The 25829-nt window shown below is 36.7% G+C and overlaps 1 protein-coding gene across 4 annotated transcripts in view; it reads left to right on the top strand.

The window, feature by feature from the left end:
* Nucleotides 1-25829, top strand: part of RECK (reversion inducing cysteine rich protein with kazal motifs) — an 89052-nt gene that overhangs the window by 16766 nt on the left and 46457 nt on the right. For 3 of the 4 annotated variants that reach the window (XM_077912517.1, XM_077912519.1, XM_077912518.1), the window contains exons 5-10: nt 1935-2020; nt 3645-3692; nt 17845-17878; nt 20006-20203; nt 22405-22672; nt 24867-25046. In XM_077912517.1, the coding sequence (XP_077768643.1) occupies nt 1935-2020; nt 3645-3692; nt 17845-17878; nt 20006-20203; nt 22405-22672; nt 24867-25046 (814 nt within the window). Of the gene's footprint in view, nt 1-1934; nt 2021-3644; nt 3693-4895; nt 4998-17844; nt 17879-20005; nt 20204-22404; nt 22673-24866; nt 25047-25829 lie in introns of those variants that run through there. The other variant, XM_077912521.1, reaches the window with a different exon arrangement.

The raw sequence follows: 25829 nt of genomic DNA on the forward strand, positions 1-25829 counted from the left end.
AAAGATAACCTTCAAATCCAAGTTGTTACTCATGACTTCTAGACATGTCTACCTGGATTTCTGCATCCTGGTGAAGACTGAAGTACAAATCAAAAACCAAACTCATAACTACCTATCTTGTGAATGACACTAGACTGGAATCCCTCAAGTTATCTTTGCTGGCTTTTTCTTTTTAGCTCCATTGACTCTTCTTGTAAAATCTTGCATCTGTCCTCTCTACTCCTAGTTCAAGCCATTGTTATTATGTTCTGGGGCTGGAATATTGTAACAACCTTGTATCTGGTATTTCAGCATCTCATAATTGTCCTCCCTAGCTCCTTCAAAAAAAAAAAAAAAAAAAAAAAGAGCCCTCCAGTGGATAGCCACTTCTATCAGAATAAAGCCCAAACTCTCTAGCCTGGCATTCACAGTCTTCCAGGATTAAAGCTTCCAGTCCTGATTAAAGCCAGTGCCTTGAAAAAAAGGAAGTGTATTTTATATATCTCTGAACTCCAAAGGCTTTCACACTGTTTGAAGTTTGTATTTCAAACAAATCGTACTATTTGCCTTCTTGGAATTGCCCATATCCATGCTTGTTCTCCCAATTATCCCTCTACCTAATGTCCTGGAATTATTTATATATAATTTATATCTCTGATACATATACATATACATATATATATATTGCATATATATTGTATATATATAATCTACATAATGGGATAAAGCATATATTTTCTCTATTTAATAGCCACATAATACCTAATGGAGTGCTTTGCACATAATATTGTAAACCCTTGTTGGACAGTTTAATAGTTTCTAGGAGGTCACTAGGGGTATGGAAACAGCAATATACTGTATTATGGTATAAAAGTTCACAGAATTTATGACGTATACTGATTCCACTCAAAACAATTTTTAAAATGTGAGTGATTCTAAATAGTAAACAGCAAAGAGTTAGAGGAAGCTATACTAGGCAAAGGGGCATTTCTGAAAAGAGATAAAGAGGAATGGACCATATGCCTATAAGCATATGTCTTTCCTCTTTATTTATTTATTTATTTTTAAAAAAGATTTTATTTATTCATGATAGAGAGAGAGAGAGAGGCAGAGACACAGGCAGAGGGAGAAGCAGGCTCCATGCAGGGAGCCCGATGCAGGACTCGATCCCGGGACTCCAGGATCACGCCCTGGGCCAAAGGCAGATGCTAAACCACTGAGCCACCCAGGGATCCCCTGTTTTTCCTCTTTAGATAATCATTACTGTGTCTCTTAACTTTATCCTAGGAGTCATTCATTGACATTTATACTTGCAAAAATGGATGTAAGAAATGGCATTAGGATACTTTTATAATTATATCACCTTTTGATATCACAGTAATTTGGTTGGAGAAATAGCTGCTGTGTATAAATTGAAACAGAATAGTCATTTTGCCCCATAATTAAGTGTATTCATCAAAGTCAGTTCTTGCCCACAGGAAATGTTCCTGTCTGTTCACTAAGTATCAGTTTCTAAACTACATCATGGGTTTTATACTATTCTAGGTATTCAAATTTAATATTTTGAATATAATAATCTTCATGCCATTTTTCATTTGCATGTTAATTTAAAATCTTTGCCTCTGCTTCACAGTCTAAAGGGAGGAAGGGCTCTCCTTGCTTTTCTTAACTTGTGTATCCTCTAGAGATGCTGTCTACCCAAGAGTGAGAATGATCAGAAGAGAGATTAGGGTGGCAGCGAGAAGAGAGAAAAAACAAAGCACCTGATATTATGTTGTGGGGGTTCTGAAAGAGTGACAGCATTGGGGGTAAGGGTGGGAGGAGGGCCTTAATAATTTTGAGGCCCTGCTATCTGAGCTAATTTTCCTATGGACACCTGCTTTAACTTTTTTTGGCATACCATCTGTGTTTGTTACTGTTTATGACCAAAAAATTTGAACATTTTGTTTTTTAAGGTGTGTTTAAGAAGTCTGATGGCTGGGTTGGCTTAGGCTGCTGTGAACTGGCTATTACCTTGGAGTGTCGACAGGCATGCAAGCAGGTAATACTGAGCAATCAGGCTCATAAGCAGCATGGAGTACAGTTTGAGTATTAGCTGTGTGTATGTTTTGGACTTTGCCTACCTCATACCTTTGGAGAGGTGACCCATAAAATCTACAAATTTACCATCTCTTGCATAGACCACTTCCTTTACAACTTGCTGTTTTCTCAGTTACAGTTGCTGCTATGAGACCCTCAACCTTTTCTTATTCTCTCAGTCTTTTCTTATTCTTTCTTCTCTCTGCCATGCAGGAGAGAAGAAAGAATATTATTGGAACTGAGGCCTTTTGTACTCTGTGGTCATACTTAGTCAATGCCGAGTGACTTCAAATGATTGTGTAAATTTAGAGTATGCTTGGATGGGAAGCAGATGACACAGCTGACTTATTTAGCTTTCATCTTTCCTTCACTCTTTCATCATGGTTTTACCCTGAGCATGTTCTTATATTGCTTCTCTGCTCCAAAGGTGAGCATGACTCCGACAGTGAACTGTGACTTCTCTTTGATTTGATAGATCTCTGGTCCAATTCAAGTTAGGTCCCTCTGTTCTTCCTCTCTGTGTGTATTTTCATAGTGGTTCCTCAGAGTACTATGGGAAAACTGGTCTGTTAGCTGCTCATACTCACAACTGGTAAGAGTAGACTTAACTGGAAAATTTAGATGGACTGGAAACCACAGCTGGAAAGCATTCTCTTATTTTTTTCTTTTAGTGACTGATCTCTGGATCAGAGTACATGAGACATGTTGTCACCTTTACTTTCATACAGACCACTGTACTATTTAGCCTGAGCAACAGAGCAGCACACAGCCTAACCATCTCTGCCACTCTCCTCCAGCCATTGAGATGAATCTGAGTTGCAGAGGATTTGAACTGTAATGATGGGTCTATGGGGACATAAAGAAAATTATATAAAAATAACTCTTTTTTTAAAAGATTTTATTTATTTATTCATGAGAGACACACAGAGAAGCAGAGACATAGGCAGAGGGAGAAGCAGGCTCCTTGCAGGGAGCCTGATGCAGAATGTGATCCTTGGACCCTAGGGATCACGTCCTGAGCTGAAAGCACTCAACCGCTCAGCCACCCAGGTATCCCCAAAAATAACTTTTGTTAATTGCCTGGCATGGCCTTTCCCTCTTTAGTTGCCCCCTTCGTTTCATATGGATCTTTTCCGAGGAAAAGATACTGACATAAGTCAGTATGAGAATTTCGAATATAAAGGGTTAAAGAAAAAGGAAAATATAAAAGCTCTGGCAAAGCTTCATAAGAAAATTGGCTACAGAGTGGAAATCAACTAAGAAAAAGTTCTCTGATTTACATTTTCTTCAAAGTCATCTAGTTTCTGAAATAACAAAAGGACCCTGTTATTATGTGAGATTAAAGCCATAAAATAGTGAAATTTTAGCATATCATGTAGGTTCTGGGGCTGATGTTTGTTTTAAAGAACTTGTATGAAATTTGTTTGTTGTATTTTAGAGGAACTTTTAAATATTGGAGCATAAGGTTTTCTTTGATGAAATAAAGAATACCATACTAGCAAGTAATGTATATTAATTTGTATTCTTTTTGTCCTATGTTGAATAGCATGTGTAATAAATTAATGGAGAAATTTGTTATCTTTTAGGCATCATCAAAAAACGATATTTCCAAAGCCTGCAGAAAAGAATATGAGGTATGCATTTAACAGATTTGCATAGACTATTCAGATATTCTCAGAATTGATAAAACCACTTAAGTTTTAAAAATGAACTCATTCTTACATAAGTTGCCCTTTACTTTATGGAAAATACAACCCCAACAAGATGTAGCTTGTCATTTAACTTGTTTAGAAATGTGACGACTTCAACTTGTTGAAATTGAGCATTAATTTTAAAGAAATGCCCTGTTAGCTATACATGAATTAAGAAAATAAAATCTTAAAAAAAAATTTTTTTAAGTAATGCCTAAATCACATATACAGAGACTTTAACCTGTAGTGTATTCATAATAGCAACTGGTTATACCCAAGATTGTAAAATAGTTTTTCTTAGGTTCCATATCCTTTTTTGCTCCTTTTCCTATACCTTGACCTATTCAGGTATCCATCTTTACAAACTCTCTGGAATTGAAAGAAACAATCACACTGCCAGTGCGAGTAGCTTCAAATTTTCCTAGCTCTCACATTTGGCGGAAAAAGTACTAAATTACACAGGCTATATAATTAATCTAAAGGACTCTTGTCTCCCAATAGTAGTATTTCAAACACTGTGTACTAGATGGGATAGTTCCAAGGGCAAGGATAGAGGAGATATTTCATGTCATGCAAGTATGTTCAGAAGATTGTCCCTGATGTGAAAAAGCTCCTCATTAGACTACTTTCTCTAGTTTCTAGAACTCCATTGTTAAATGTGACATTATTGTCCTTCAAAGTGGAAGACCATGCAGCTAAGGATAGTTACGTCCATATGCTTCATTCATCATTTTTATCTTATACACATTGGGATTCCTTTACCTTTAATAGTCTGTGTTCTCTTGGAGAAGAAAGAATAGTTCTCTTAGCAGCTTCTAAGTTATAGTTCTGCCTTTTTTTTTTTCTTTTCTCGGTGCCTATAATTATATCTCTTGATTAATATTTTTAAATTGGGAAAATCTTATTTATCTTTTGTCCCTTTGCTAAGTTATTTCTGTTTCTCTGAAGACACATTTCCAAATTAACTGCAACTCTCTGTTCTTATTAAAAGGAGCCTTGCTGCAAAGAAATAAAAGATCTTTCTTTTTTTTCCTTATCTCTCTACCTTTGAAATAACTAGTTTTAGTTTCTCCTGAACAAAGTGGCTAACTGTGATAATTCCTTCTTCTCTCCCACATGATGTCTGACACTGTCCATCTCCTGTAGCCTGTCCTCCATTATTTTAGTGTGCTTCCTTCTCTTGTCTGGATTTCTGCATTGCCCTAGGAAGTCTGCCAGTATGTGTTGATGAAGGACGGGACAGGAAAGGTAAGAGAGATAAACACTGTCCAATGAGAGAAATACTAAGGATAGTTTACTTTTCCCAGTCTGTCCTCCCTTATTGGCCTACAATTAAGCAACTGTTTTCCAAAAATCTACATGCAAAGAAGGTTCTTTTACATATATATAAAATATATGTGTGTAAAAATAAATATGTAAAATACATATATGTAGTATAATATATATGAAAAATATACATATGTAATATAAATCTGTTAAAAAGTGACTAGAAGTTATTCAAGATAACTCAAGACTCCATTTGATTCCTTTTTTTTTTAAAGATTTTATTTATATATTTGTGAGAGAAAGACAATATGAGCAGAGGAGGGGCAGAAGCAGAGAGAGAAGCAGACTCCCCACTGTGTGGGGAGCTGGGGGGCTAGACCCGGGGACCCTAGGATCATGATCCGAGTCAAAGGCAGATGCTCAACTGACTGTGCCACCCAGGCACCCCTCAATTTGATTTCTTATGTGTTAGAAATAAAAAGGACAAAAGTACTTCAATGCAGAAGGAGGATTCTGCATTATAAACCTCAAATAACAGTGACACTCATAATTGTTGAAGTCTAGTTCAAGGATGACTATTTTGTAAGTGAATGGGGTAAATTTGGTGTAGTGCAACCTATTTTAACTGGATTGGCTGTTTATCAATATAAGAGTAATTTCTAAAACTAGACTCTTGGTATCTTTTCCTTAACATTGGGGTGGTCCCTGGAGTGAACTTCCAGATGTGTAAGCTGTTACTTTAGGTTTACAATTATATGGGTTAACATTTACCCTGAAGGATGGTTTTATGTGGCTTGATTAGGTAGTCAAAGAGTGAGTAATTTTATTTGGAGGAGCTAATGTTAGTCTTTACTGGTAAGCTGCTGCAGTATCCCCTGAATTTCCTGAGAAATTTGCTTCTATGAATAAAGTTTAAAATTGTTAATGCCATTTAAAATTCTGTTTTGTTCCAGCCAAGCTAAGCTAAAAGAGTTAAATGTTATGTCTGATTTTAAAGCATCTGGTTCCTTTTCTTATGCAAATCAACAATTACTCATTGAATATGAGAGACAGTTTCATATAATAGAAAGCATAAACTTTGGAGTTATACCTCACTTAGAATTCCAGTTAAGCTACTTATAACTTAAACTGAAATACTAAAGAATTGTATCTGAGTGAAGAATTAAAATATATACTGCACACAAGAGGGCTCAGGGAAACCAAAAAGCAGAGTGAGCACATTTGGGATTTATCAGGGGAAACTTTGCAAAGGAGAAAGGCCTGAAAGGATTGGCATACTTTGGTAAAAAGACTTTGGACTAAAAGCATGTTAGCAAAATCACACATGGCTTATGCAGGGGATAGAAAGAAAATAGGCCTGTTTGGGCTGAGAATCTGTGCTTATTAGTTGGATAGGCAACATAGGACCAGATCCTGGAAAGATGATATTTGAGGACTTAGCCCATCATTAAGTAGAAGGAGGTGATGAAGACTCTAATAGGAGACCAACATAACAAACTCCGTATTTTAGAAAGCTAAGAGCCTTAATTGTGTACATGCTAAGTTTTGGGTTTTTTTTGTTTTTTTGGTTTTTTTCATGCTAAATTTTAGATCCCGCAGACCCCTCTTAACTTAGCTAAAAGCAGGTAAGGACCCAAACTAGGATGATAACAATAGAACCAAGTATTCAGGAATAAATCAGAGATTTAAAGGCAGAATCCATCAACAGGATTTGTTATAGTGGATTGAATATAGGAGATACTGTTCAGGAAAATATACAAAAACAGTTATTAGTGAATTGGGAGGTAGAACTAAAGAAATTGTATGGACAAGCAACACAGAAGGACAGATTGAAAGAGAGCTTAAGGAACATGGGAGATAAAGTGTTCTGATTGGAATATTAGAAGAAGAAAAGAGAATATGGGACAGAGGCAATATTTGATGAAGCCCAACAAATCTCCAGCAGGATGAAAAAAAAAAATCCATACATTACAGACACATCTCATAGGAGTCAGAAAAAAAAAAAAAAAAAAACATTGCCTTCCAAGAAGACTAACCGCTGATTTCTCAATAGCAATAGAGGAAGCCAGGCACAGTGGAATGATACCTAAACTGCTCTGAAAGAAAATAATTATCAACCTAGAATCCATATCCAGTAAAAATATTTTTCAAGAAAGGGCAAAATTAAGGTATTTTCAAAAAGCAAAAATGAAGAATTGCGATTAATGGACCTTTTATAGAAGTCTAGAAGCAAAAGAGAATGAGAATGATGAAAATACAAAGTGACTAAGTTAAAACACACAAATTATAGAAAACAATAACAATATTCAGTTTTTAAGCCAGAGAAAATACACAGCAACAATAGTATATATGTTGAGAAGGAAGTTTAAAGAAATTAAGGGATACTGAGTGTTAGATGTTTTTAAATGTAAAAACCTATATCTCAGAGGTAGTTCAGAATATAGGACTAACGAAGAGAGAGATCATGCCCAAGTCAACTGTGAAGTAACCCTGTGAAGTCAAAGAAAACTCGATGAAAGAGAAAGTGTTGAAAATCAAGTGGAGAGCTGGATTTTGAAATTCCTTTTTTAAGGACTGGAAGAGAAGGATCCAGATATGGATTAGGAGGACCCTACCTGTGTTGAATGACACTGTTGGAATGAGATGTTCCAAGAAAAAGAGAACTAACTCCCTATCAATGGAAATGTTCAAGCAAAGGTTTACTTGATTCATGTATTGTGGAAGGGATTTCTGCAATAGATGAGAGATTTGGCTAATGATCTCCCAAGTCTGCAGTTCTCTTTTTCTAACCCATACCTAAGAAAGAGTACTTCCTTCAGTACTGATGAGTACTTTTCCAGAATCACACTTTTGATTAGAGCCACCAGTATCAACCAGTGGCTTGATAACTCTGACAAAGACATGTTCAGGTATCATGGACCTGCTTAGTTCTAGGTTCTCCATGCATTTTCACAGGCACGGTCATTGGCCCACCTAGAAGTATCAGTCAGTCCACATAGATTCATAAGTTTGTGATACTAGAACCAGGGATGATCTTCAAAATACCTAAGAGCTGAAATGACCTTGGCACCAGCAGAACAGATGCTAGCTGGAAACCATCAGCAAGCCATCCTAGTGCACACTGCCTCATTAGAACCAAAGTAAAAACGAACTCATATTTTCTGTGAGTTGTGAGATATCTAGTATTATTTTTCTGTGTAGCCTTTGTCTGAAAGTTACCTCTTCAGGTAGTTACCTCTTCAGGTATTTTCTTCTAGCCCTCAAAATGGTGATTAAAGAAAGAATTTTGTTATTCATAGTTTCTTTCTTAAATGTCAGAATGTTAACATGTTGTGAGGCTGATAAATTTCCAGAGGCTTGTTAATGGCTGTAGAGTGATGACACAGATTTTAGTTTCAGGTTCATAAATCTATTTCATACCTTTATGTTGGGCTTTACTGCCATTCTTATAATGGTCATAAATATAAATACTTTTTCCATTTGCTGCATGAGCCACTGAAATACAGTGCTACAGATTTGTCATTTATTTGTTTCTTCTTTCTTTCATAGATCCTTCTCTATACTTTTATTCTTTTTAGAAATGCGATTTTCAGTTCTTTCTTTCTTGGCTTTTTTTTTTTCAGTCATTTGATCTTACCTCATTAAGTAAACTGAGAAATTATAAAGGAGAGGCAATAAGTATTTTTGTGAGGACTCTTTTATCTTAAGGCATTTAAGTTATAAACTAAACAGTTGATAAACTAAACTAAATCTGTTCTGGGGCTCTGGTTCTGTGATTGCTAAGATAAAATTAAGATTCTGAGGATAGTAAAAAGAGGCCCTAAGAATCACAAAAACAAAGGTAGTTGGCCTTGTGAGTTTCAGACTCAATTCTATCAGCACCATCCTGTCAACAGACAGCTCAGTACATAAGAGAAAGGTTCATGTATGTGTTAATTTTTGATTTTTGAAAATTCTAATGTTCAAAATTCAAAATGATATACAATAAAAAGTCTTTTTTTCAACCTTCTGTACTATGGCCACCTAGTTCCTAAAGTCATTTATGCATATAAATGCATATAAAGATAAATATATATTTAATTCTTGTCTACCCCCATAACACAAATGGTACCTTGTCATATCCCTGGATGCCAGTGTTTGGTACATATTTATGTATGCCTACACGGGCTGTACAGTGTATTCTCAGGAAATGTCACAGTAAAATGTTCTGCTTTAAAGATTTCTTATGTATTTTATTAATTTTATTTTCCTTTTTCTCTCAAATTAACCTTGATTCTAGATTTACTACCAGAAGCATAAAGGAAAGGGATGAAGAAGTAGTCCTAAAAATTTAGAGATAAGAAGGCAGGGATGTCAGGGCCAGCAGGATTCTCTGGACAAGTAGAGGCATCCAGTGCCTCATGTGATTAGATCTTTTTTGCAGTGTTCCAAGGGTAAACCATCTTGTGTGGCAGATGACTATCTAGGCAGTAGATAGTGAGCTTTGGGAGATTTAGCAAAAAGAACAATGTGGTACTTTGCCCCAGCAAAGCTTTCAGGACCTAAATGTAAAGCTTCTTTTAGTTAGTGCTAAGGAAATTCCAAGAATTGGCAGAATATAGTAAATAGAAGACTGTGAATGGGAGGCTTGTACATGATAAAATGCTATACCAAGACCCTGATCAGAGTAGATATGAGCCGTTACCTGCAGCTGATGAGCTCCAAAAAGAGCGAAACCTATTAGGTCCTGCAGTACTGGCTTAAGATATAAAACCTTGATTATATTCCATTTGTATGTGGTTTTGTTGTGTCATATTTTGTATTAGAAGGGAATAACTCCTATTCAATGTCCTTGTGCCAATGTCTGCTCTCTAGTCCGTACTTCTCAAGAGTCATCTGAATGAGATCATCCCAAAGGGATGTTGGATCAAGTTTAATTGATTAGATTGTGACCTGGTCTTTTTTTTTTTTTTTTTTTTGTGACCTGGTCTAATCTAAATGGCCAGGTATTCCCCCCCCCCCCCCCCCCAGACAATCTCATCTACTCCCGTAGTTTTAATTGTCCCAATGTAATGAGAACTCTAGAATCCTCTTTGCTAACTTCTTTCTCTGAGTTCCTGAATCACTACTGGATATGTGTACTTTTGATGTTCAAAGAACATTTCAATTCAGCCAGACTGATTGTTACCTTCCCTACTTCTCCATCCTTCTACCTCACTGCTGTGTGCACATGGACACACACACACACACACACACAAAACTTACATTTTTCATACATTTCTTGTTTGGTTGTTCTAGTGCAGTCCTCCCAGATACACAAATTAAAAGCCTAAGAGGTGTTATCTACACTTTCCTTTTTCTCACCACCTCCTACAAATAAGTGGCTATCAAGCCCTAAAGATTTGCCGCCAAAATTGATCTTCAGTCAGTCTCCTTTCCAGATCCTTGGTTACTGCCTTACCTCAGGCCCCTATACCACTTTTCTGGACTACAGTAATGCCCAACTAGCCTTCCTATTTAATTTCTCCCCCTGTTTACTCTCTCCACTTTTCATAGGGTGATCTCTTTAGAGACGAGGTGTGGTCATGTCACTCCCATCCTTAAAACTCTTCAGTGGCTCACCTGCACCATATAGTCCATGTTCCTCTACCTGGTAGATGAAGCTTTTCTCCATCTAGCCACTGACTATCTTCTCCTTGACACTTCAGTAGTATGCTACTTGTAACTTCCCAGACTGACCATGTGTTTTGTTGTAGTTGGACAACCTGTTGGTTCTACTAGAATTCCCTCTCCCAGAATCCATCCTAGTACTCTATCCAGGGGTATGCTGGAGCTAATGCCTACTAGCGAGGGAGAACTGTTTGTTAAATATTCAGGAATTTTGCCAGCCAGTTTTTAACTCAAAAACATCAATGATGGGGGTATTTTCACCACAAACATCAGTAAATATTACAAATCAGGACTTACCCTCCACCCCCACCCCTGCAAAAGCTGGTCCTATCACACCAGTACTCGTGTCCAACTGGCAATAATCTTTGCCTCAAATTCTGGCTTAGATAGTTCTTTGAAACCTTTCCTGCCTAGCCCTCTTTTTTTTTTTTTAAAGATTTTATTTATTTATTCATGAGAGAGAGAGAGAGAGAGAGAGGCAGAGACACAGGCAGAGGGAGAAGCAGGCTCCAGGATCAGGCCCCGGGCTGCAGGCAGTGCTAAACCGCTGCACCACCGGTCCAGCCCTCTTTTTTTTTTAAAGATTTATTTATTTATTCATGAGAGACACAGAGAGACATAGGCAGAGAGAGAATCAGGCTCCCCGCAGGGATCCTGATGCGGAACTCTATGGATCCCAGGATCATGCCCTGACGTTCAACCGCTGAGCCACCCAGGCATCCCTCCTGCCCAGCCCTCTTAACTCTACACACATAAAATTGCTACTTCTAAACACTTTACATGCTTAATTATAGCATTTGTTACCTTATAGTATAACTCTTTGTTTACATGTCACATTTTAATATTAAACTCTTGAGTTCCTGGGGCAGAGTCTACCTCTCAGTTGTCTTTGCATCTGTCATTCATTTCACTCAACATTCACTGAACTGATATACACCGACTGATATACTTAATGTATGTCAGGCCCTGTTCTCAGGGTATAGGAGTGAAAGGATTTAGCCATTGTCTGTAAGAAGCTCATAGTCTAGTCTATGGGAAGAGAGAAATTCAAATAGTTTATTAAAATACAGTAAGACAAGTACATTGCTAGAAGTCTATACAAGACATTGGAACCTGAAGGAAAAATAAATCCAAACAAAAACCCCTGCCCAGTGTAATGGGAAAGCCTTCACAGAGCAGGTAAGACTTAAAGGATGAACAAAAATTTGTTGCCTATAAATAGGTGCTACAGTTAGTATTTTTATAAATAGAATTTTTTAATAGAAATGTTTTCCATTCTGGAGCTGAATTATACAAAGTTTCTTTGTTTCAGAGTAAATAGCAGTTTTATGTGGAAACTTTGTGTAAATGTCTACGAATTAGGCATTCTCAGAATGAGTACAGAAAGCACTGAATTCTGTATCTGTTATCACAATACTGTTGTATAGCAAACTATCCCCAAACTTCATAACCTGAAACAATAACAGTTTTTTGTTTCTTACAAATCTAAGGCAGTTCTGATCCAGCCAAGCTTAGCGGATTTTGGCTGGGCTTATTCATGCTTCTGCAGTTAACTCACAGGTCAGCCTGACCCTAGCTTCTTTAAGGATGCTTTTGGCTAAGCTCAGCTCTCCTCCATGTGTCTCTTCTAGCCCTCTAGCTCAAGCATGTTCCTGTGGTGGTGACAGGGGTCCAAGAGAAGAAGTAAAAAAGATGCAAGTCTCAGTGCAAGCCTCTGGTTGCCTCAAGCTTGCTACTACTGTCCACTTGACCAAAGCAAATCATGTGGCTAAGTCCAGAGTTAAAGTGAGAGAAATAGAGGGAAATGTAAAGAACTGGAGCCATCACTGCCATCATTTTACCACACTTTGCTGAGCTCCTTCTAGACCTTGTGTTACTCTACAAATGTTACTTGCACTTGAATTTGCTTCCAGTTGGTTGGATGCTCTGGTGATAATGAGCAAACTTCTTTGAGCAGTCTAGACCTATTATTCTTTATTTTTAAGATTTTATTTATTTATTTATGAGAGACACAGAGAGAGAAAGCGAATCAGAGACATAGGCAGAGAGAGAAGCAGACTTTCTGCAGGGAACCTGATGCTGGACTTGATCCCAGGATTCCGGGATCACGACCTGAGCCGAAGGCAGATGTTCAACAACCAAGCCACCCACATGCCCCTAGACCTATTATTCTTATTTCAACTTTTGATGTTTTTTTATCTAACTCTTGAAATGATATTTATTATTTGGAAGGCAGAAACTAAATCACTTGTCTAGTGATATCCATATCATGATATTAAATGCTTATTCTGGTCACTTAAACTTTTTGACTAAAAAGCCATGGTGTCCACAACAAGGAAAAAACATCTTGTAGAGGCTTACAACCATGTTTGTTTTTAAAGATCAATTATTTAGGGGTACCTGGCTGGCTCTGTTGGTAAAGTATATGATTTTTGATCTTGGGGTTGTAAATTCAAGTCCCACAGTGGGCCTAGCACTTATTTAAGAATAGAATAGAATAGAATAGAATAGAATAGAATAGAATAGAATAGAATAGAATAGAATAGGTCAATTATTTAATCTCTCCAACTTAGCATATGATAAGCTAGATTCCTCATATGAAATGCAAAATTTCAAAGTGGAAGAAGTTTCAGTCCATTTATGAAAGAGAAACATTTTATTTATTGAGGCCTTAGGAACAGAGCATCTCCTTTACTTTTATTTTTTTTATTTTTTTTTCTCCTTTACTTTTAACTTGTAGCCTTGCGAACAGGGAACATTAAATAACAGTTCATAAAAGTGCTCTTTTGGATCTTTGTCCAGAAGTGACTAAAACATCCAAAATGAACCTTTTTTTTTTTTAATGAGGTTCATATGATCAGTATTTGTTTAGTTTTCCTCATCCTTGTCATTGAGACAAGTGAGCAAATGGAGAAATGTTAGAAAGGAAAAAAGAAGTCCCAGAAATGGAAAAGTATATGTGGCTGGGACAGAAAATGAATCCACAGAGCCTTCTTGTGAGCAAGTGTTTGGACCAGGAAAGTCTACCTCCCAGCTGTACCCTGATGGCTTTTCCCGCAAAGGAAGATCAATGTGGCTTGAAGGATAACTATGGTTCCCTTGACTTGGATTTTACTTTGTTTTTACTTTTTCTGCCTGGTTTGCCCCCTACTTCCCTGCTCCCAACACTAGGTGGAAGGGCTTGCTGCAATTCTCTAAAACCATTGGGAATAGAGCAGGGAACTGGAAGTAGCTACCTAAGGAAAGATTTCATGATCAATTTTTTTAAACGACTTTATTTATTTATTTGACAGAGAGCAAGCATAAGCAGGTGGAGTGGCAGGCAAGGAAGAGGGAGAAGCAGGCTACCCACTGAACAGGACCCTGGGATCATGATCTGAGCTAAAGGCAGACGCTTAACCAACTGAGCCACCCAGGCGCCCCTTGTGATCAAAATATTTTTAAGAGAAATATTATGAATCTCAAGAAGTGATGTTTTCCCCACAATTTAATGTGCTGATTCTAAAAATGGGAGACTGTTAAAAACTAATTATTCAAAAAAAAAAAACACTAATTATTCTGTGGACATAAATTCAACCTTGCATTGGCTGCATTTGGAAAAATAATCCATCTTCTTACAGTGTAGTGCCATGAGAGAGCAGTCTGTGTTCTAGCTCTGCTCTGCCTTTTGTTTACTGTGTACATCTCTCTCTCCAGCTGGATAGTGAAGGCTTTTGGATTTGAAGATCCCTCAAAATACTGTCAACTCCAGCACACTGCTGGGTTCTTTGGGTCTCTGAGGTTGTGGTAGATCCTCATCTTGGTAACACTGCAATTTTTTTAACACTGCAATTTTTATCAATTCTAGAGTAAGATGAGCAGAGTGAAGAAGCTGTTATATGGAGACAGCATGGGTATAGTATTGACAGAAGGTCAAAAGAGGCTCCATACATTATTATGAAGCCTCAGTAACTTCCTTTGCCACCAGATGGTGACCAGGCATTTGCAAGACTTAAGAATTGGCTTTAGCCAAGACTAAACAAATGTCTTAAGAAATGAAGAAATTATAAGTTAATGGTGTAACTGATTATGTATATGTCTTAAACCCTGTCAAACTAATCAGCAATAGTTTAAACATTGAAAAGGTAGAGCTACTTATAGCTTACACATTACAAACAGTTACCTAAGGTATAGTTTATACTTACTTATAGTTATCTAAGGTTAGGAATGTTTTATCAAAGAGGGGGATATGAGCAGAGTTTGAAATCATGATGAGTATAAAGTAAGCAACAGAGAATTGATGAATTCATCAAATACTGGTATACTTGAATGAAGGACCATTCTTTAAAACCTTAAAATTAATAAACATTAAAGTAGAAGTGTAAAAAAATGGTATTTATTAATACTGGAGGTACTGCTGTGTGGAAATATAAATGCTTTTAGTTCAATAAAATAAGGTAAACCTATCCATGAAAGGTCTATCAATGAACATTAAGAGAAAATCAGAAGTGCTTGAGGAACATTTCTGAATTCTGGATGTGACATCGAGGAAGACAATTGTGACCTCCTTCTACCTCGGGTTGGTAGGCTTTTTCTATAAAGGGTCCAGATATTTTAGGATTACAGTTTATATGGCCTCTGTTTACTCAACTCTACCATTGTAGCATGAAGTAGCCATATACAATATGTAAATAAATGAGTGTGACTATTATAATAAAACTTTATTTGCAAAAAAAAAAAAAAAAGGCAGCAGGCAAGATTTTGCATATGTGCCATAGTTTGCCAACCCACTTGTAGATGAAAGCTAAAGTTCTAAGTATTTCTCCTTTTTAGGCCTCCATCCCTGGCTTTGGTCAAATAAGGGGTTGAATTAGATGATCTCTGACTTTTTTCAGTTTTGTGTCCTTTAGTATCTTTCTCTGAAGCTAAGTGATTCATCAGGCCAACTCAGAATGATATTTCTTTCACTTGTAAGGTCAAATTTCAAAAAATCCAGCTTGGACAAATTTGTCTCTAGAACAAGGTTTCTGAACCTTGGCACTATTGATATTTTGATCTCTCTTTTTTTTTTAATTGCTGTTGTGGGAGAGCTGCCATGTGCACTGTAGGATGTGGAGCAGCATCTCTGGACTCCTCTACCCATTAGATGCTAGTAGCACACACCCTCCTCCTCCACACCCAATGTCCCCTGGAAAGCAAATTACTCCCAGTTGAGAACTACTGCTCTGTAGACTTGTATGAGTAACTGGAAGAATAGCAAAACTGGAAATCAGGCCATTTGACCCAGAATGGCCACCAAGATAATAAACACATTCCTTCAGGTACAAGGTCAAAAAAGTCAAACCCAAAACAGCAACCAGTTTATTAAAAAGAGAAAGACAAAAAAAAAAAAAAGACAATGAGAATCAAAAGGGCCTGGTAAGTTGGTAGTAGGTTGCTTTTTTGTGTTCTTTTTTTTTTTTGGGGGGGGGGAGTTGTGAAATGGTGAGAGGCAGGGCAGAGAGAGAGAGAGAGACAATACTTTTTTTTTTTTTTTGAGAGAGACAATTCTAAGCAATCTCCACACACAGTGTAGAATCCAACTGGGGGCTTGATTTTATGAACCTGAAATCACGACCTGAGCCAATATCCAGAGCTGGACGCTTAACTGACTGTGCCACCCAGGTGCCCTAGTAGATTGCATTTTAATATTGATTTAGATCATTTTATGGAAAATGTTCCTAAAACCACTGAACCAAAATAGGTGGCTATCTTTTACAGGTAGGTAAAAAGTCAAAGAAACATGGATGAAGAGAGATGTAGAAAAGATCATTAGTACCAAAAATGTTTGCTTTTCACTCATAATGCTGATGATCAATCTCTAACAGAAAGAATTCATACTGGATAAATTCATTAGCCCTTATCTATGAAGTATGGGTTTTTTGTTTTGTTTTGCTTTAAATGGATAAATCAAGTATGGTTTATTTCTACAGTAGAATATTCTTTAGTGGAGAAAATGAATGCAGTATAACTTCACACAGCTACATAGATGGATCTTTGAAGGTAGATTTTAAAATGTCAGTAAAGCTGGTCCTTTAAAAGTCCAGATCACATAGCTGGCTTGTAATTTAGCTACAATTAAAAGCTAAAGTCATCTTTATTCAACTTAAAGAGCACTAGATTTCCATCTACCGTTTATTTATGCCCATATTATTTCTTCTAAGAATTCATTCTCTTAAACCTGATGACTCCTAAAATTCTAAAAAAAAATTCTCTTCCAATTTTAAGGGATATTAATCATAGCTGACAAGCCCTGAATATCCAAATCACTTTAAACAAGATATTTTTTGTTTTTTGTCGTTTTACTTCTTGTTTTCCTTGCAGTGACAACACAGTGTGGTATTTTCTGAACAATGATATAAGAACTATAGAAATACTAATTCTGGTCTCAGACTCTGCTTTTGACTTGTTCTATGACCTTGGGCAGTCTTTCTAAGGAAACAGCTTGTTCATCTTTAAAATGGTAGAAAGATTCTCTAAATTCCCAGGGTGGCTACATAAGAATCATCTTTTTAAATTTTATTTTAGTTCCAGTATAGTGTTATATTAGTTTCGGGAATACAATATAGCAATTCAACAATCACATGAGAATTATCTCTGAAGCCTTGTTTAATATTTAGATTTCTGTGGTTCATTCCCAGATTCTGATTCTGTAGTGTAGGGTAAGGCCTAGGAAGCCCAGGTAATTCTGGGGCATGGCCATATTTGAAAACAATTAAAGATGATCCCTAAGGACCTTTCAACTCTAAAATGCAATGGTTACATGAAATCTCTATTTCCCTAAATGCCTTCTATTATATTATCTTCTGGGAGCTCTCTTATATACTGCAAGATATAATTGAGATGAATACATTGTAAGGCTACTGCACATACACACATAGGTACAGCTTTGGTTTGCTATAATGTGATCAGCTTATGGCTCAGGATGAGAATCTTGACTCCAAAAACAAAACAAAACAAAAAAAAAACTTGACTCCCAATAATTGTGTAAGAAGATGGTTTCCCTTTTTTCACCAGGGTGCCATCTCAGCTTCTTTGTCTTCCTCCTTGGATTTAAAGAAGAATTAAATAATTTGATATTCTGATTTTCATGTACATAGAGTGGAATAAAATTAGAAATTCTACGTGGTGGTTAATTTGTTTGTTTTTCTTTAATTTACAGAATGCTCTTTTCAGTTGCATTAGCAGAAATGAAAGTAAGTATATTGTCAATGGTTATGTGAGCAGTCCAAAGAGCAAAACACGGTTTACAGAGTACAATTTAGCTGTATTGCCAAGACCTGGCATTATGACATGGGCTGTTAGTAAACTACCTGAAGGCCCAGCAGGATTCTGATAGGCTCTTTTCTCTGCGGAGTTCAGGCTATTCATGAATTATGACAAGTGCTATGTCTTACCTGCAGATTTACAAAGCAGATAACTATTGTTAGATAGGAAGGTCATGCCCCACTTGAATAAATAAAATTACTTGCCAAAATTAAGCATTCCCAGGTGATAACAGCGTAGCACTTGCCAAGGACTGCCTGTCAATTCATTCAGCAGACATTTACTGACTACTAGCTCTGTGGAGACAGACACAGGATATGGGCTAGTGTCACTGATAAAAGTACTGTGGGAGTTCAGAGGAAAGAGGGATCACATGCTGCAGGGGCACTTAGAAGTGGCTTCATGGAGTTGGTAGCTGAGCTGGGCCTTGAAACATGGACAAGATATAAACAGTGGAGATTGGAGGAAGGACATCCCAGGTGAAGGGAGTAGTGAGAGCAGTTAACAGCTGAGCTGAGGAATAGAAGAATTGTTTGGATTCACTTGGCAGTTCAGTGGATCAAAGAATAAGAAACAGTAGCTGGCTATACTTTATCTTCTATCCCTCTCTAATTAGGGCTTAGTTCACAATTTCCAAGATAGTCTCACAGTAATCTCTGTCCTCCCCCACTGGTGAGGAAGCCAGCCTAAAGGAGGAATCAGAAGATGAGCGTCCTTGGCTTTTTCTCACTTGTCTCATCTGTCCTTAGTATTCCCCACCCCCATGCCTCAGTTTATCCTAAAGTTAATGGTGATAAATGTAGCCATTAATTATTCTTTATGTTGAAATTGAACAGTTCAGCAATGAGCACAATAAGTAGTAATTATAAGTTAAAAACAGGTGGCACAGTAAGTGTACAACAGTTTCCTGGTGCAGGAAATAGGCCTATCCTGTATCAGTTCAGCCCTAGTTTAATTTGTGTATAATTTTATCATTGTCATTATTTCTGGAAGTTGCCTGAATTCCCTGCTCATTCCCTGCTCTGTGGAATTCACCAAAAACCTGATTCTGGTTCCTCCATAACCTCTAACAATTATCAGAGATTTTCTACCCGTTTCCTGCCATACCTCACCAGAAACTTGATTCTGGTTCCTCCATAAACTCTAATAATTATCAGAGATTTTTCTTACTGATTTCCTGCCCTTCCTGCCCTTTTGATTCCCTTCAACCTCCCCCTAACCTCTCCTATGTGGGTCTCTTCGTCTTCTCCAGTATAAATCCCACATCTGCACCCCCAGTCACTCATCTGGCTCCCCCAAAATACCCAAAATGGTCCCCCTTGATTTCTAAAAATACACAAATCAAAAAATGTACTTCAAAGATAAGTTTTACTTTTCAGTATTAAAACCGGTCATATCAGTTGTGAGGTAAGGACCGTTTCAACTTAGGCATGTTCTTAGAGGTGTTCAAATTGAATAGAACTTTCAAGATTTTTTTCAAGATATACAGTTATATAACTATCAAATTTTTGAAATGAGCCTAGGATCTCTTAGTTTTTACTGGTCCTATTTTATAAATGTGAGGCATTCGGGGTCTGGTTTTATTTTGGTTTTGTCTTGCTTTGTTTATAAATCTCCACAAATCTAACATGGAAAGAAACTGTTTCAGTGGTTCTCAGCATGAGCAGTATTGGCATTTTGGGAAACTGTTTTGGTTGTGTGAGACTAACCTGTACATTACAGAACAGTTAACAACCCTGACCCCATGCACTAAATGCCAGCAATAGTCCCCAATCATCATGAAAACCAGAAACATTTGCACATGCCTCCAGAATCTTTCAGAAGGATGGTACAGCTCTTGATGAGAACCACTACACTATATAGACTGTAAGTTGACAAATAATGACTTTCTTATACCAGTGAACACCTGAATGTCCTCATGACTATGCCTATCTTCTGTGCCATGGTTTTATTTCTCAAATTCAAAAAGGTACATTTTGTTCTATTAATATTATGATGTTTTATTGTTAGCAAATGGCTGTTTCCATTTCAACATCATCTCCTTTTTTCCCCCATAGTGGGCTCAGTTTGTTGCAGTTATGCAGGCCATCACACAAACTGCCGAGAATACTGTCAAGCCATCTTTCGAACAGACTCTTCTCCTGGTCCATCTCAGATCAAAGCAGTGGAAAATTATTGTGCCTCTATTAGTCCCCAATTAATACACTGTGTGAACAATTATACCCAATCTTATCCAATGAGGAATCCAACAGATAGTAAGTAAAATGGACATATTCCTCTCATTTCAATCTTTGGTAAAACAATTTGTTAAAGGGAAGTAAATTCTTGGGGCACTTGGATGTGTCAGTAAGTTAAGTGTCCGGCTCTTGATCTCAGCTCAGGTCTTCATCTTGGGGTCGTGAGTTCAAGCACTGCACTGGGCTCCATGCTGTGGCGCCTGTTTAAAAAAAAAAAAGGAAGTAAATCCTTGTAGATATCTTTAGTCTCAGTCATTTGGGAAACACCAGACTTCCTTTGGTATTTAGATTTGGCAGATTGGGTATTATTACAGCTGATAGCTGCCAAGAAAGGTAGAGCTGTCAAGGGTATGAGGAAGCAGGCACTCTGTTTTGGGGATGGGAGAATTCATTGGTATGGATATTTTGAAAGGAACTTGGGTTATGACCATGAGAATTTCAAATGATCATACCTTTTAATCTGGCAATTTCATTTCTCAAAATTTGTCCTTCAAGAAAACTTATAAATTTACAAAAATATGTATACGCCTGTAAAGAATGTTTGCTACAACACTGATGGCAATAGAAAAAAATTAGAAATACTCATCAATAGGGTATTGACTAAAATTAATGAAGTAAATTATATATCTGTATAATAACAATACTATATAACCAACATAAAGAAAAAAGTATGTTTATCTAGAAAGAAGTCCAAGATATAGTAAACCAAAAAGTCAAGTTGCAGAACTAACTGTAGAGTATGATACATTTTTAGTTATATACCTATTCCACATTATATGTTTTTATAATGTTTGAATTTTTATAATGAATAATTATTACTTTTATAATAAAAGCATCATAAAAATGAGAAGAGATCCTGATACTTTTGAAAATCAGGGCCTCCTAATGAACCTGCACCTTGTATGGTCTTCAGAGTCTCAGCTTCATACATCCTCTACTCCATTTTCTTGATTTAGAGGTGAACACACTTTAAACAATTGACTAATTAAACCAAACTGACAAAACACGTACAAGATTTATAAGCCGATGCCATTGTTTTGATTCACAGTGAGATACTGTGAGACTTGTTTTTGTAAACCCAGAAGCAATGATATGTGCCCTCTTGTCCAGCATCTAAAGGAGAACTCTGATGCTTATAGCATTCTGTGGTGTGGCTGTATGATGAAAATCAGACGATGACATCTGCCACAAACAACCTTCATTCATTTTATTTTTTTTAAAGATTTATTTAAAAAAAAAAGATTTATTTATTTGAGAGAGTATGTGCATGAGGGCAGGTGCAGCAGAGGAAAAGGAAGAGAAAGAACCTTAAGCAGATTTCCCCACTGAGCACGGGGCCTATGTGGGCTCCATCTCAGACCCTGAGATCATGACCTGAACCAAAACCGAGAGTCAGATACTTAACTGACAGCACCACCCAGGTGCCTCAACCTTCATTCTTTTTCTTTTTTTTCCTTCATTCACCTTAAAGGCAGGAGCAGAAGCAACTTGACATCTTGTCAGAGTTTGCTATTATATTATTTAAATTACAACTTAAATTAACTTGCACAGGTATACAAAAGCTTTATACCCTAGAATGTGATGAAATATGGTTTTTGTGGTCTTTGCTATTGAAATTAGTCATCTCTTTCATTCTGTCAGGAACACAATCCTTTTTATTATTATTTTTTTAAGATTTTATTTATTTTTTCATGAGAGACACACAGAGAGAGGCAGAGACACAGGCAGAGGGAGAAGCAGGCTCCATGCAGGGAGCCTAACGTGGGACTCAATCCCGAGTCTCCAGGATCACACTCTGGGCTGAAAGTGGCGCCAAACCGCTGAGCCACCCAGGCTGCCCGATATAATCCCTTTTAGGGAGTTATTTCTAACACGAAATAATTCCAGTTTGATCTGTAATACCTTTTCCAGGAACATAAGATACTTCGCATGTAAAGACTTCTTAGGTGTAGGATTTTTCATTTCTGTGGGATTGGTGCTAAAGATCCCATGTTTGGAGACAGTGGTAAATTCTGGTAATAGATACCTAGTCCATCTTAGTCCTTCAGTTATTTGTTACACTACAAAGTAATGGAGCGAGAATTCGTAGGCCCTGTGTACTGCAGATACTGACATATGACTGAGTAGTAGTGTTACCAGTACACCATCATGTTCTTCTGTTCTGAGCAGTGCATGACATAAAATCAGCTAATTAAGTCATATATATTCTGAAAATGTAGGTTTATATTGCTGTGACAGAGCTGAAGACCATGCTTGCCAAAATGCCTGCAAGAGAATTCTGATGTCTAAGAAAACAGAAATGGAAATTGTTGATGGCCTCATCGAGGGTTGTAAGACTCAGCCTTTACCTCAGGATCCTCTTTGGCAGTGTTTTCTTGAAAGCTCACAGTCTGTTCATCCTGGAGTCACCCTACACCCTCCTCCCTCTACAGGCCTTGATGGGGCTAAATTGCATTGTTGTTCTAAAGCAAACACTTCAACATGTAGGTCAGTATCTCATTTTCCTTTATTAAAACCAGTAGAAAATAACATTTTAATTAGTGATTTTAAGTCTAGCAAATGTGTGCCATATTTTTGCATTGTGTAGACTTAAGCGTTTAGAAGATATAAAATCTTTCATCCAGCAAATACTTAATGAGCGTCATGTGTATATAAAACATTGTTTTTAAACATTGCTAAAAGAAATCAGTTTTGGGGTATAGAAGATTAACATTGGCAGGGCAATAAATATTTAAAGATGATGCAACGTGGATTCTACCCCCAAGGTCATCATTTAAATAAGCTTACAATTTAGAAGATGTTTGGATGTGACATCTAAGGGATATTCTGTTTGTTAAATTATGAAACTTTGAACTGTAACTAACCTTTGCATATATTGGTGAATGATCTAGATTGGCACTTATACTCAAAGTTAGACTGCAGTTATATTGTCATTCATTTGGATGATTCATGTAGGGATAAAATAATACAAATAGAAGATGGAAGAAACAATCTAGAGACAAGAATAAATGGAGATAACTAAGGTCGTGGTAGAACACAGGTAACAGAAGTTTGCCTTATTAAGGATATTTTAGGTGAAAATGGACCACATATTACCAGAATATCCTGAAATGAGTATCACTAGGAATGAAACAGTTTTTTCCTGTGGTTTCTAAACTGAATGGACCTTTAGCAAAAATTGTGCCTAGAATAGCTCATCAAACTTTAACAAAGATATTTAAAAAAAAACAACTAGATAATATCCAAAGAAAATTAACAGAAGAGCTTAAGAGCTTAAGAGAAGTTAAATTAGTCCTGTGATTAAGGACATTGGATTGCTGATAGGAGTCAATAAATGTATTTATTTATGGGGGAATGCTGAGTAATTCTTTGAATGTCCTTAAAAGTGTCTATGCTCTAAAGTCACTGGAGACTAGAATTGCTATGTCATCCTAGAAGAATCTCACTAAGAAACATGTGTCCCACCTTACCTTGATAATAAGGTTTTATGGTTTGCTTCCATCTTATTTCCTCTTATATGAAACCTTATAAAATGATTGTTATCATCTTATGGTTGATATCAGTTTGTCTAATTCCAGCTTATATATAGAAAACTAACTTTGCAATGTTATTAAAAGTCTGTCCAAAGTTATAGAGAATGTTAAGAACTAGAGAAAGGACTGGTTTCCAGTTCAAAGTACCTAATTTAACTCGATCACAGCTTCCTCATCTCTATAATGCTCAATGCTCCATTGAGAGCAGAGATCTTGTCTCTCTTATTTCCCATTGCATATCCAGTGCCTTGAACAGGGTCTAACACAAAATAGGCACTCAGTAAACATTAGTAGAGTAATGAATACACTTAAAAAAGTAAAGACATCTTCCTCATAGGGTTAATTATGAAAGTCAAATAAAATGTGGCAAGAGTGGAGAATTTTTCTTGTGATTTTACATGTTTTGGTAGTATCATATTTTATATTACATGTATTATGTTTCTTACATTTTTATTTCATTTATCAATTTTTAAAATTAAACTTATGTGTAGCACTTTGGAAATAGTACTGATATTATTTTAGTTATTTACAAGTTGTTTTGTAATCATCAAGTACTGCAAATAAGATAGTTATATATTAGCTACAATAGTATATAAAAGCTATGGAATTCATAAGCCTTTACATGTAGATATCTTGGCCTATCTTAAGGAATATAAGTGGCTTCGGGATAATTTTTCAGGGAGAAACTGGTGAACCCTGAGTCTGTAAAGCTTCTTAAATCTGAGGACCATGTCACAGTTTTATGTCCTGTGATTGAAACATAAATAAAAGGGAATCTATCTTTGTGGAGGCAAAACATATGCCTTACCTTACTTTACGTAAAGGCAAAAGAGAGGTCAGAAATTAGAAGATATAATTGTGCCAAGAATAAGGATATACAAATACCGTAATTAAATATTACAGTTAGCACTGAGCTATGTAGCAACCATAGCAAAAAGGAAAGAGAAGGATGACAAAAAGATGGCCAACATTTTCATGGAAAGGTTCAGTTTATGGGTCTAAATTATGGGAGATAATTTTTAGTCTTTTGACTTTTGTACTTTTTTCTTATTTATATTCTAAAATAATAGTTTATAGAATTGGAGTTTTATGGAAATCAAATATTCATTTGGCTCATCTGTGTTTCTGCATTTGTGCCTTTGTTTCAGAGAACTGTGCACTAAACTTTATAGCATGAGCTGGGGCAACACACAGAGCTGGCAAGAGTTTGATCGTTTTTGTGAATATAATCCAGTGGAAGTGTCCATGTTGACCTGTTTAGCAGACGTTCGGGAACCTTGCCAGTTGGGCTGTAGAAATCTTACTTACTGTACTAATTTTAACAACAGGTAAGAGCAAACTGTTGTACACGGAATGGAAGTGTTTTATCATTATCTTGTTTTTAAATAAGTGAAAAGACCACTTTACTCTGATTTTTACTCTGGTGCTAAGTTAAAAGGAAGTAGTATTTTTTTATTATTTCATCTTTAAATGCTATAACCCATCCAGTAAATCACCTCTGGGAAAGGAAGCACTGTAACAAAATCCTTTCTAGACTAAAGATTTTAAAGCATCTATAATTCAAAGAATCTTTTCTGTCTTTGATCTACCATTCTCCCCCTCTTCCTTCTATTACACAACCAGTGGAAACAATCCACTGCAGAATAAATCACCGTGAACAATTTGGTCATCCAAATGCCCTCTTTTCAACAGTTTACGAAGTTTACTTCAACCTGTCTGAAGGTCCCACTCAGTGATTTCCCTACTTCATACAAAAAAATATTTTCTTACCTATTTGTATTTTATTGAAGTATCAAGTATGTTCAGAAAAACAAGGGCCCAAAACTGAATGGGTGAACAAACATCCAGAAGCATAGAGAACATGATATCAGAGAAGCCAGAGAGAGAGTTCCTAAATAAGAAGGGGCTGGTTTTGTGAGTTACAGCCTGGAGATCAAGAGGGTGAAGAGGAAAAGGATAATTCAGTTGGGCCAGAAGGAAGTTCAAATGAACATAAATCCTATTCTTTTAAAAGTATTCAGAATAGGGGCACCTGGGTGGCTTAGTTGGTTAAGCATCTGCCTTCGGCTCGGGTTATGATCCTGGTGTCCTGGGATGGAGTCCTGCATCAG

Source organism: Canis aureus, chromosome 10 (assembly GCF_053574225.1).
Source record: "Canis aureus isolate CA01 chromosome 10, VMU_Caureus_v.1.0, whole genome shotgun sequence".
NCBI classification, from domain to species: Eukaryota; Metazoa; Chordata; class Mammalia; order Carnivora; family Canidae; genus Canis; species Canis aureus.